The following is a 14,334-nucleotide window of genomic DNA, read 5'->3' on the forward strand; positions in this document are numbered from 1 at the left end:
CACTTAACTGGCCGACATGCAGTACAGTTTCAACTATAGGGTTAAAAAATGAAAGTATTAGAAGATGATGTATGCATGGTGAATAAAGGTACTAACATTAACTTGGTTAGCATCCTGTGTTATTGTAGTAAATGTACTGTATGTAGTAGAGGACAGTTTGTCTCCATGCTTGTATTGGATGTTTATCAAGGAATAGCGCTGTCAAGATCATTGCATTTTGGCTGGAGATTAACTGTAATGGTCAAATAATTGCAATTAACAATTTGTCTTTTTTGTTCAAGCAAACATGAAAATAAAAAGAAACCACAAAACAATGCACATTTGAACCATGCTCAGAACACTTCCATATTTGGGTGTCAATATGTGATTGCAATTTAAAATGCACAATTATCACGTATCTCAAAATATAACATTCTAATATTTGCGATCAGACAATTATGTAAAAATTGTGGCAGGCCTAACAAGGAAAAAACAAATCTTTGGAATTTTGACTTCTGGTTATATCATGAAGCAAATCCAGACATTTGGGCTAATTTTCACACATTTATTTTATTGTTATATCTACCCATGTACTAAGCATCAAATAAAGTTTACTAAACTGCATTGGTAATTTAATTCACAGCAGCTGTTACTCAAGTCTAATTTCTCAGGCATCTATAGAGCCCTGTAACCATAGCAACAGCAGAGCCTGGAAACATAGCTCCATAATGTGCCCAGTGATGGAGGCTGAACATATGGACATCTGCATAGTAAACACAGCTGTACTGGAATCAACACCTGAGAACATGTAATTATGTGCAGTCACAATGACTGAATAAAAACATTCTGGTAACAGTGTCATTAATAAACATATCAATCAATCACATATTTAAATTAGAATAAACGAAAATACCGTATATAGGAAGTATATAGGAAATATGTAAGAAGTTTCAAAATAATCTAAACTAAACAGAAAGCTAAACACCTTTGTGTTTCACAGGAAGTGTTTGGGACAACATGAGGGTGAGTAAATGATGCCACAATAGTCAACATTTGGTGAACTATCCCTTTAAATTACAACTAGAAAAAAAAAAAAATGTATTTTTTATATCTGTAACTGCATTTAAAAACAAACTTTATTCGCACATTGTGTTTGCAATATTTTTTTTTTTTTGCATAAAATAAACAACTTGGATGGAACCATAGCTACTGATCTGTCATTTACTCCTGTTCAAAACGCAATTACAGATATCTATAATTTCAAGGGCTACAACTGACGATTATTTTGATAATCGATTAATCTTTGATTATTCGATTAATCAAATAAAAAAGCCACATTTTATTTCCATTATTTAATGCTATTTTTTTTATATATATATTGTAAGCTATACATTGTGTATTAAAGGTTTAAAATTTAAATGTTACAATAATATACACTCACTGAGCACTTTCAGGAACACCTGTACACCTACTTATTCATGCCATTATCTAATCAGCCATTATAACATTATGACTGTACCCACAAGTAGACTACTTGAATGAGTTTGGACTGTGCTTCTAGTGAAAAGTTAGTTCCCTACTCCACAACAGATATTGTTTTCTTTTAACCAGGCTCTTAATTATTTAGGTAATCTTTAGAATTATGATGTCAAACCAGGCCAGTTTGTCTCTTAATATCAGACATCATTAAAAATGAGCATATAATACACATATGAGAAACTTTATCCATAATTTGTTCACAACTATTAAAGGTTTGTACTTGCCATTATGTTTAGCACACTTCTTCCATTTGTTAACAGTAAAATATTTAAAGACCATTACTGTGGTTTGTTCAATGTAGCTAGTCTTCATTAAAAAAATAAAATAATAATAATAATAGTTTTTATAGTTTTATAACACCACGGTTGTTATAAAATGAAGTCTAGTAGATTCCCTCTGAATCTAAATTCAAATATTGAATTTGAAACATTTGTCCTGATAAATTTTAGAAGCCCAAGTGTGGTAATGTGCAGTTTACAAAGCCTTGCAATTTATGTTGGTGTATAGTAGGCTCCTATGTTGTCTTTTTTTCTCATCAGTCCTGTCTGCCATTTGAGAGGCTTGACTTCTCTGTAGAAATACTCAGTGAAATTCACAGGTCGCATAACTTTTATGGTGCTCCAGAGACAGGATAGTGCAGAGAATTAAATTTGATTCTCCGGCACAAATGTTCGCATGGACAGCCGCCACAAAACATTAAATACAGAAAAAACCTTGTTTATTAAACGGCACAGTTTAATCAAAATAAATGTGCTCCCTTTCTCTGTTGTGATCGGTTTGACACGGATGCGTGCGCACTCGCTTGCTCGAAGTTTAACAGAGACTGGCTTGTGATAAAGACAAACAGATTTGCGAGATGGAAATACATGCCTGATTTTGAATTCATAACATTTATACATTGTAAAACATAGAAAATAATAGTGAAATGTAAGTTTCATCATGAATTCGGTATTCAGTAAATTTAAGAGCAATTTAAGAAACTTTAAAAAGCTTTCATCCTAGTTACAATCAAATTACAGGTTTTAAAATAAGCATTTTTATTAGTTGTAATTTTATTGTTAATATCAATATGGACATTTAAACATTTGCACTAGTAACAAAGTATTCTCAATGTGTTAATAATAAATTAGGTTGCCAATGCTATTTCATGATGACATTAACAATGAAGTCATATTGTAATTTGATTGAGTTTGTGCTTTGAAATGTAACTCTGTGATATTTTAATTTATAATCTGTAATTCAGTAAAGCAAGAGACCTGGTAAAGGGTCTGAATACTTCAGCAAGGCCCTATACACAGTATATAACAATATTTACACTGGCGGCCAAAAGTTTGGAATAATGTACAGATTTTTTCTTCTGGAAAGAAATTGGTACTTTTATTCTCCAAAGTGGCATTCAACTGATCACAATGTATAGTCAGGACATTAATAATGTGAAAAATTACTATTCAAATTTAAAAAAAAAAAAAAAAAAAAAAAAAAAAAAAAAAGTTCAGAACTTCTTAAACTACTTCAAAGGGTTAAAATCCTCCTTGTGCAGCAATGACAGCTTTGCAGATCCTTGGCATTCTAGCTGTCAGTTTGTCCAGATACTTTTCTGCCATTTTTGACCTAATATTGACCTTAAGACATGCCAGTCTATTGCATACTGTGGCAACTCAAAAACAAACACAAAGACAATGTTAAGCTTCATTTAACAAACCAAATAGATTTCAACTGTGTTTGATATAATGGCAAGTGACTTTCTAGTACCAAATGATCAATTTATCATGATTACTCAAGGATAAGGTGTTGGAGTGATGGCTGCTGTCTAGATTTGATCAAAAATGACTTTTTTCAAATAGTGATGGTGCTGTTTTTACATCAGTAATGTCCTGACCATACTTTGTGATCAGTTGAATGTAACTTTGGTGAATTAAAGTACCAATTTCCTTCTGAAACAGGAAAATCTGTACATTATTCCAAACTTTTGGCTGCCAGTGTATGTGTGAACCTAAAGTCATTGAACAGCTCTGGATTGAGCTTAAACTTTTAATTAACTGCTGACATGGCAACAGCCTCCAGTAGTGCACTAATAAGAGACAAAACTAATAAACTAAGAGACATTTGTTCAGAAGCTGTAAGCACTGACTGAGCAAACAGTGTCTTCCCTATAGTCCTGCGAGAGGCTCATTCATACAGCCCATTAGAGTTGTGTATGTGCACGGGTGATGTGTGTTAGCATGGATACTGTAATGAGGACAATTCCCTCCAGCTTCCCATTAAGAGTATCAGGGGCACATCATTGGACTCGTGATTTTCATGCCACCCAGTGCATGATCATTACTTATAAACAATACAGAGTTTCAGTGCAAACACATGGCCATTTAAGAGGGCCAAATCTGCCTGAATTCTCCAAAAATGTGTGTCAAGTAAGTCAAGTCTCGTCTGAACTTAACTTAGAGGTCGCAATTTTTCTTTTCTATAGAACACACAGGAGAAAATTTGAAGAATGTCCTGGCCACTCTTTTCCATTTAATACAAGCAAATGGGGACAGGATCTTTCAAAGTGCAAAATGACAAAAAAGCATCACAAAAGAAGCTATCATAAAAGTACGATTCTTGAGCTATCTTCAAAATTCAAAATTGGAGTCAAATACACTAGGGCAGAAATATTTATATAAAAATAAAAGTCCTTCACATAGCACATAAATGGACAAGTCATATATCAATTGAAAGCTCTCACTCTCAGAAATGTGACTGTAAAAAATTGTTACAAATTTTGTTGCCCTAATACCACAGCTCGAAAGATTTTCAAAAGAGTCACAAAGTGAAATATGATTTCTGTAAGTCATCAAATACAAACGTCTCTTTTATGCTCCGATAACTGCTGCTGTAAGCCCTAAATAGTTTGCTTGGCTGAATAATCTAATGTTATATCTTGGATGTCTAGGACAAAATATGCAACACAGCAGGAAAAGCATGCTAAACAAATCATCAGAAAATATGTTTTCCGCTATTGATGATAAGATTGAGCTTCTAGTCCACTCAGAGAACGAGATATTCAATGAAACAACAAGGGTGGTGCTTGAACTGAAAATTAGACTGAATGTCCATGGACAAGCACATCTGTGAGGGCTAAAATGTGTTAGAGCGCCACCTACATTTCAGATCTGTATATTGTGATGGAGAAAAAAATATTTTTTCTAGTGCTCTCTGACACTTAGTGGAATAAAATTAGACTTTTCAAAGTGGGTTAGAGTGAACAGAACCAGAATTACATGTCTACAAAGTTATAAAAAATGCAAAAAAAATAAAAACAAAATTCTGTTAAACACATACAATATTATTTATGAATAATTGGAGTCTTTTTTTGTTGTCGGGCAGTTCTCTGAAAAATTAGACCAATTTTTAAAAATGTATACCAAATACCAAAGTATAAGGGGTGTATTAAATGTATGCTTACTAAAAAAAAAAAAAGAAAAACAAAAAATGTTAGAATGATGAAAGCAGCTTTTAAAGAATACATCTAAAATCACCACTGATTTACAGGAAAATGTTCTTGAGGATTTTTATTTAGTTTAAATCAGTAAAATCACTTTTAAAATAACAAAATTATATTGTTATCAAGTGTTTTCATCTTGTTTTCCATTTAAACATATCTATCAATTCTTAAAACAATATACATTTACCTGAGAAGCAACATATAAGATAAGCTGCAGTGTTCCTCTGACTTCCTCTGTTCCTTAAGAGTTACATAAACTCAGCAAAAAAGAAATGTCCCTTTTTCAGGACACTGTATTTTAAAGATAATTTTGTAAAAATCCAAATAACTTTACAGATCTTTATTGTAAAGGGTTTAAACAATGTTTTCCATGCTTGTTCAATGAACCATAAACAATTAATGAACATGCACCTGTGGAACGGTCGTTAAGACACTAACAGCTTACAGATGGTGGGCAATTAAGGTCACAGTTATTAAAACGTAGGACACTAGAGAGACCTTTCTACTGACTCTGAAAAACACCAAAAGAAAGATGCCCAGGGTCCCTGCTCATCTGTGTGAATGTGCTGCATGGAGGCATGAGGACTGCAGATGTGGCCAGGGCAATAAATTGCAATGTCCGTACTGTGAGACGCCTAAGACAGCACTACAGGGAGACAGGAAGGACAGCTGCTTGTACTTGCAGTGGCAGACCACATGTAACAACACCTGCACAGGATCGGTACATCCGAATATCACACCTGCGGGACAGGTACAGGATGGCAACAACAACTTCCCGAGTTACACCAGGAATGCACAATCCCTCCATCAGTGCTCAGACTGTCTGCAATAGGCTGAGAGAGGCTGGACTGAGGGCTTGTAGACCTGTTGTAAGGCAGGTCCTTACCAGACATCACCGGCAACAAGGCCGCCTATGGGCACAAACCCACCTTCGCTGGACCAGACAGGACTGGCAAAAAGCGCTCTTCACTGACGAGTCTCACCAGGGGTGATGATCGGACTTGCGTTTATCATCGAAGGAATGAGCGTTACACCGAGGCCTGTACTCTGGAGCGTCATGGTCTGGGGCAGTGTGTCACAGCATCATCGGACTAAGCTTGTTGTCATTGCAGGCAGTCTCAACGCTGTGTGTTACAGGGAAGACATCCTTCTCCCTCATGTGGTACCCTTCCTGCAGGCTCATCCTGACATGACCCTCCAGCATGACAATGCCACCAGCCATACTGCTCGTTCTGTACGTGATTTCCTGCAAGACAGGAATGTCAGCGTTCTGCCATGGTCAGCGAAGAGCCCGGATCTCAATCCCATTGAGCACGTCTGGGACCTGTTGGATCGGAGGGTGAGGGCTAGGGCCATTCCCCACAGAAATGTCCGGGAACTTGCAAGTGCCTTGGTGGAAGAGTGGGGTAACATGTCACAGCAAGAACTGGCAAATCTGGTGCAGTCCATGAGGAGGAGGTGCACTGCAGTACTTAATGCAGCTGATGGCCACACCAAATACTGACTGTTACTTTCTTAGTTGTTGAATCTTTGTATGTTCATACAAATATTTACACATGTTAAGTTTGCTGAAAATAAAAGCAGTTGAAAGTGAGAGGACGTTTCTTTTTTTGCTGAGTTTATGATCTCATGTTACGTTAAAAGTAGGGCTGTCGATTTAACGCTTTAATTCAGTGCGATTAATTATATAAAAAAATAACGCATTCTAAAAATAAATGCAATTAATCATGTCCTCGGACCATAATATGAAATATTCCTTCCATATAACAATTCAAGCATGGAGTACCACCTGTTTTCTCCAGGGGGCAGTAAGCAGAACTCACTGTGCAGCTCAAACAGACACAACAAACCACACTTACCAAAAGCAGACAACACAAGATGAGAACATGTTCTAGCTTACAACACATTTTGAGCGCAAATCCGAAGGCAGGGATCCCAAGACATGTTTTTCTGAGTTTCAAACTTCGTTTAATTTGACACAGCGACCTAAAAACAGTGTTTATGATGCGACGCAACTGAGACGCTCCAAAAACATCCGTCTCACACAGATGAACATTGATGCGTCCTGAAACAAGCTCTTATAATAAATCTCAGACTGATTGACGAATTTAACTGCAAAATGGATTGCTGTGAACTGTAGGCCAATGATTGGCTTATGTTCAATAATATGGAAATAAACAATATTTTTATTGTATTCTAAAGCCACTTTTTGTATTGTCTTACACATTTTTTAACTTGCGTGCCTAAATAATGTAATGCATTTTAATTATCTGTATTATTATTTTTTATAATATATATATATATATATATATTTAGAATTATTTAATCAGAAGGGCTTTCTCAGCAAATATTTATGTATGCGATTAATCTACATACCATGTAATCAGTTAGATGAAAAATTTTAATCGATTGACAGCCCTAGTTAGAAGAGATCAAATGACTATTCGACAAATATTTTTATCGTAAATTTTTTATGATAATGTTGACTAATCGTTTCAGACTTTTTATACAGTGAAAAGTTTCCTCTCTGCTGCAGCTCTCAAATCAAAGATGGTATCATCAACGTTCATTATGTTTGATCATGATACAGCATTTGGCATCAGTGGCATCAATGCACCATTCAACTTTTGTAGTTAATTTCAGAGCATCGCAGAGGGGAAGATCATCAGTGGAAAATATCAGTCTGTTCCTCACAAAGCTACCGTATGACATTGAAAACCCTGGACTACTTTTACAATATTTTATGCTGCTTTTTGCTTCATTTTGGAGCTTGACAGCCCCAGTTTTTGTTCACTTTGATCATACGGAAGAAAAAAATCAACCAATTTCACCTTTTGTGTTCCACTGAAGAAAGAAAGTCATATGGCTTTGGAACGATGACAGAATTAAAACAAAAATAAACATGTATATTGTGTAAAAGCAGGCATAAGGGCTCACCTGATAAAAGTATGGATTGGGTTCCGATTCACCCACGCCGTTAAAGTCTTCCACGTTAATTAGCTGAAAGTCGTATGTGAATCCGGGGTTTGGCGCCTGGAACTCTGGCTGGAGCTGAACATGAGGCAGGTTCCCCAGCTGCTTATAACGCCAGTTATACAGGTTACACAGACTGACAGAGACAGATGAGAGAGATAGAGAGTCAAAGTAGGACACTTCAGGCCGAGCCATGTATTTGAAGTTCCTACTCATGTATTACACTGTGTCCTGACGTTGACCCTGGTTTTGGTTTGACCCAAGTTCAGAAAACATCTTTCACACAGACCAAACTAAATTCTCATGTCAAATGTACCCGGGTCCTTACCAAAAGTGTGAAAATGCCCTGTACTGACCTGGCGCGTGCTCTGCCCTGGGCGTCCAGGTCTACAGTCGGTACGCCCAGACGCACAAAGCGTGTGAAAAGTGACTGCTCCATGTTGGAGTATTTCTGAAAGGCCATGTTCTTAATGACAGGAGGCAGCTGATGGTGATCACCAATCATAATCCAGCGTTTGAGTCGACTGTAGCCATCCTCCGGGTTCTGCCGAAAACATGGATACAGAAACGGTTGTCAGAGAGGTCACATTACAACTACAGAATTATGGATAATTGGTATGCATTCTTAGAATTCAAAGTTCTGACATTAAAAATCCTGTCTGATTTACTGCGTGATCGGATAGGTGGGTCGTACCTGCAGCAGTAGAGGAATGAAGGTTTCAATCTCCAGGATCTGAGCTGCTTCCTCCATCAGGATATTATCATACTGAAATAAAGATGCTGAATGTGAGTATTGAGGCTGCACATAGGATGCTGAAGTCTTCTACAACACACTGATGATGATGATACCTTGAAGCCCAGCTCCACCAAATCATGGCGTTTGAGGGCGGCGTGTGTGCAGGTCATGGCGATGATCTTGGCCTCCTTCACCAGCAGATATTTGGATCTGTCCAGACCGCTGCGCAACAGCTCAAATGCTCTGAATTCCTGCAGGAGAGAAGAATTAGATTTTAAAAGAAAACTGCCACAACTTTGTGTAATTCCATGACCTACGTTCAGTTTAAGTAGAGGTCTGCTACCTGATCCAAGCTCTGGCAAACCATCAGGTTTTGGGATGGGTTCAGTTCAGTTTAAGAATATCTTTGGGTTTGTAATTAATGAAAATTGACTTGCGAAAACGGACACACCAAATGTCTTGTGTGGTTCTACATTGTTTTTCCAAGTAAACATGCTTTAAGGTGCATTCACATTTACCTTTGCACGGCGTAATTCCGTGGGCGAAATACAGTCATCTCAATGGGAATCTGCACGATCGTGAATTTCGCACGATGGACTTCCGATGGCGAAGAATCTTCCCTTGTGAATTTCACATGACGTTTGGTGAACTTTAGTGAATTAGTTTAACTTAACTTTCACGGAGTATAAAGTGCAGCATTAAAGAGGCTGCTTGACAATTAGTTTTTTGCTGGTTTTACAGAATGGCTACTAACGTGCAACAATACAGCAATAAAAATCACAGTCAGCGGCTGTCACTGTCAACATGAAATTGGACTCAAGATGGCGCCGAGTACGGCTGCTGCGTTGTGAGCTCCGACACAACATTGCAGTTTTTTGTTTGTTTTGTTTACAATTCTTATGTTTTTTGTCTTGGATGTTGTCTGCCTTTTTGTCTATGACAGACAAACACTTTTGAACATTGGTTCTGCAATTACACACCGCAAACTGGACTTCAAATTCCTCAATGCCGACCCGCTGTTTACAAACACGACAGCAGAGCCCTTTGTCTGGGCAGCCCGGCCGCAGAAACGCAGAAGGAAAAGGGGAAGGAGAGCTGGCGTTCTCATCAGACTAAGAAGTCATGCAAATCGACCCCCGCTACCCAGTATTCTACTGGCAAATGTTCAGTTTCTGGACAACAAGCTCCACGAGCTGAGAGCACGGATCTCTTTCCAACGAGAGACGAGGGACTGCTGCATTATCTGCCTTACAGAAACTTGGATGTCTGCTGAGATTCCAGATTCAGCCATCGAACCCGCTGGATTCTCCGTGCACCGAGCAGACAGAGAGAAAGACCTCTCAGGTAAAAGCAGAGGTGGTGTTGTGTTTTATGATCAACAAATCCTGGTGTGATCAGAGGAACATACATTCTATCAAGTCCTTCTGCTCTCCTGGTCTGGAATTTCTCATGCTTCTGTGTCGACCATTCTGGCCACCGAGGGAATTCACAGCGGCCATTATCACTGCTGTATACATCCCCCCACAAGCCGACACAGACTGGTGTGTCTGTCATTGTGTGTGCTTGTCATTGTGACAAGCCGACACAGACCGGGCACTCAAGGAACTGTATGGGAGTATAAGTGAGCAGGAAACCGCACACCCTGAGGCCGCGTTCATTGTGACCGGGGACTTTAACAAAACCAATTTCAAATCAATCGCACCAACATACCACCAACACATCAGTTTCAACACATGAGGGGACCGGGTTTTGGACCATTGCTACTCTCCCTTCCGGGATGGCTACAAATCCCTCCCCCACCCACCATTTGGTAAATCGGACCACTCTTCCATTCTGCTTCTGCCCGCTTACAGGAAACAGGAAGCACCCACCCTCAGAACGATCCGGAAGCACCCACACTCAGAATGAGTGCTGGTCGGACCAATCAGATCCTACGCTACAAGACTGTTTTGATCACACGGACTGGGAGATGTTCGCAGTCCACCTCTGATGACGACATCGAGGTTTACGCTGATAGCGTAACGTGTTTCATCAGAAAGTGCGTAGAGGGCGTTGTTCCGACCAAAACAATACGGATCTACCCCAACCAGAAGCCATGGATAAATAGTGATGTTCGCGCAGCACTTGATGCGCGGACCTCCGCTTTTAATTCTGGGAATGCAGAGGAGCATAAACAAGCCAGTTATGCTCTCCACAAAACTATCAGAGCAGCCATACGCCAGTACAGGGACAAGATTGAAGGACAGTTTAACACCACCAACTCTAGAAGCATGTGGCAGGGAAATAATATAATCACGGACTTTAAAGGGAATAAAAATTCTGCCGTGAACACCGCTGCCTCTCTCCCGGATGAGCTAATACTTTTTATGCTCATGTCGAGGGAAATGACACCGCCCTCACGGAGAGAGCTCTCGCAGCTGAAGCTACAGAGGTTAGTTCACTCTCCGTCTCTGTAGCGGATGTAACCCGATCCTTCCGACAGATGAATATCCGTAAAGCAGCGGGTCCAGACGGCATTACGGGCCGCGTCACAGAGCGTGTGCGAACCAACTGGCTGGTGTTTTTACGGACATTTTCAACCTTTCCCTCTCCTTGTCTGTGGTCCCCACATGCTTTAAAACGTCCACCATTGTGCCTGTACCAAAGCAATCCAAAATCACTTGCTTAAATGACTGGCGTCCTGTTGCTCTGACCCCCATCATCAGCAAATGCTTTGAGAGACTAATCAGAGATTACATCTGCTCTGTGCTGCCTCTCTCACTGGACCCATTGCAGTTTGCTTACTGCAACAACCGCTCCACTGATGATGCCATTGCATCTACACTACACACTGCTCTCTCCCACCTGGAAAAAAGGAACACTTATGTGAGAATGCTGTTTGTAGACTACAGCTCAGCATTCAACACCATAGTGCCCTCCAAGCTTGATGTGAAACTCCGGGCTCTGGACTTAAACAGCTCGCTGTGCAGCTGGATCCTGGACTTCCTGTCAAGCAGACACCAGGTGGTTAGAATGGGCAGCAACATCTCACTGACCCTCAACACTGGAGCCCCACAGGGCTGTGTTCTCAGCCCACTGCTGTATTCCCTGTACACACGACTGTGTGGCAACACACAGCTCCAATGCCATCAAATTTGCTGATGACACGATGGTGGTAGGTCTGATCACTGACAATGATGAAACAGCCTACAGAGAGGAGGTGCACACTCTGACACACTGGTGTCAGGAGCACAACCTCTCCCTCAACGTCAGCAAGACAAAGGAGCTTGTGGTGGACTTCAGGAGAAAAGACAGAGAACACAGCCCCATCACCATCAATGGAGCATCGGTGGAGAGAGTCAGCAGCTTCAAGTTCCTGGGTGTCCACATCACTGAGGAACTCACATGGTCTGTCCACACCGAGGCCGTTGTGAAGAAGGCTCATCAGCGCCTCTTCTTCCTGAGACGGCTGAGGAAGTTTGGAATGAACCGCCACATCCTCACATGGTTCTACACCAGCACTGTAGAGAGCATCCTGACTGGCTGCATCTCCGCCTGGTACGGCAATAGCATCGCCCACAACCGCAAAGCCCTGCAAAGGATGGTGTGAACTGCCAGACACATCATCGGAGGTGAGCTTCCCTCCCTCCAGGACTTATATACCAGGCAGTGTGTGAAAAAAGCTCGGAGGATCATCAGAGACTCCAGCCACCCAAGCCATGGGCTGCTCTCACTGCTACCATCAGGCAGGCGGTATCGCAGCATCAGGACCTGCACCAGCAGACTTCATGACAGCTTCTTCCCCCAAGCAATCAGATTTCAGAACTCTTGATCTCTCACGATCAACATACATCAACACTGCACTTTATTAATCTTATTATCTCACACTGGACTGCCATAAATTATATTCTCTCTTCACAACACACGTAACTATCAACCGACAGCCTGAACGTCAATACAGTACAATACAACCTACTGCACATTTTATATATACTACATATACTATTCTTATTGTATAATGTGTATTCTATATTGTGTGTATGTGTATTCTATATTGTGTGTATGTGTATTCTATATTGTTTGTATTGTATAATGTACATTGTATATTATTATTTGTATATTGTGTTGTGTGTAATTATGTGTATATTAGATATGTAAATTGTGATGTGTAAATCTGATGTTTATTGTAAATTGGTATATGACTCATCACTGTCATGACTGCTATGTTGCTCGGAACTGCACCCAAGACTTTCACCCACTATTGCACTTGGGTAAATGTCTGTGTGACAATAAAAGTGATTTGATGAGATGAGGAAACAATGAGCTCATTGGGGGGTGGGGGGCGGGATAAAAAATACTTTCCTTGCACCTAGTATATGCAATTTAAAGTTTTCAAGATTATTATATATTTTTTTTTTTACAAAAATCATGAATTGTTTTCTTAGGGTTAATCCAAATGACCTGAACAAAATGCGCCTTTAAGGGTCTAAAGGGGTCCTCTCCGTTTTATATTTTTTTGTCACAACAACAAAAAGGCACCCTATATGTTGGTTACACCTAGTGCTGTCGAAGTTAACACGTTAATAACGTGTTTGAATAAACTGTAGTTCATGAGATGCGAGTCAATTCATGTAAACGGCGCAAGTGTCACATGTATTGACCGTCGGGAAAACGGATGGTCAAGCATTTTATCCGTGTAGCACAGTAGAATGAACATGCCCGCAAAGCACAGATAGAGCTCTGAACTTTGTAACTTGACTGCAGCAGCAAGACAGCTGCCATTTGAACACCTGCCTTGCACTGCGAGGCGCGGTATGAAAGTTGTGAGGCGCAGTTCAAGCGCAAAGTGAATGCGTGAGCGCGAGGCAATCGTCAGTGTTCCGCGACTGCTACCGGGTCCTTGAATAATGTATAACGTGCCAGTAAGGGCAGCCGATGGAGTTTCTGGTGCCCCCTCAGGGAGTTGGTGCCCTACGCAGACTGCGTAATATGCGTATAGGTAGCGGCAGTACTGATTACCGGTTAACAGAAACCCTGCTGCTGTCTCCAAGGTTCTGTCACAGTTTCTCTGTTTGATAGTGAAGTAGCCAATGCAGAAGTTGGAGACATTGCTGGAACCCTACAGGTAATCTACATTGTCATCAACCCATTTAATCCCACCGGTTACAATTGTGACCCGGGTCTAAAAGGAGTTTTTGATGTATTTTGCACAGAGTTGTCAATTGTAAATGACAGTGCAGACTCTTTTGCATGATTGGTGCAAATAGTCACATGACCAGAGCTATTTAATTCCACTGTGCTCCTGGAAAGATTATGACTGTCAAAACTCCATAAACAGAAGCAAATAAATCCTGTCATAATACACTTACAACTACCATATTTTGTACATAATCTGAATTGAATTGTGTTCATTTTCTGTTGTTCATCTATGTTGATGGGGTAGATTTTGTGTGGATGACTGAAAAATACATCTGGATGAAGCATATTTTGCCCATTGCGATTAATCGCGATTAACTACTAAACATTTTTGCGATTAATCGTGATTAAATATTTTAATCGTTGGCAGCCCTAGGTACACTACATGACTTTGATCTGGCGAACAAAAGTTTTTCAAATATTAATAATATTTTAAAATAATTTCACT

At 39.9% G+C, this 14,334-nt stretch overlaps 1 protein-coding gene across 2 annotated transcripts in view; it reads right to left on the reverse strand.

Moving 5' to 3' along the window:
* Positions 1-14,334, reverse strand: part of aqr (aquarius intron-binding spliceosomal factor) — an 87,805-nt gene that overhangs the window by 17,029 nt on the left and 56,442 nt on the right. For both annotated transcript variants that reach the window (XM_051723163.1, XM_051723164.1), the window contains exons 27-30: positions 8,825-8,962; positions 8,670-8,741; positions 8,332-8,519; positions 7,940-8,111 (exon numbers count right to left, since the gene is read on the reverse strand). In XM_051723163.1, coding sequence (XP_051579123.1) covers positions 7,940-8,111; positions 8,332-8,519; positions 8,670-8,741; positions 8,825-8,962 — 570 coding nt within the window. The remainder of the gene's footprint in view (positions 1-7,939; positions 8,112-8,331; positions 8,520-8,669; positions 8,742-8,824; positions 8,963-14,334) is intronic.

The sequence above is a fragment of the Myxocyprinus asiaticus genome, chromosome 17, assembly GCF_019703515.2.
Source record: "Myxocyprinus asiaticus isolate MX2 ecotype Aquarium Trade chromosome 17, UBuf_Myxa_2, whole genome shotgun sequence".
NCBI classification, from domain to species: Eukaryota; Metazoa; Chordata; class Actinopteri; order Cypriniformes; family Catostomidae; genus Myxocyprinus; species Myxocyprinus asiaticus.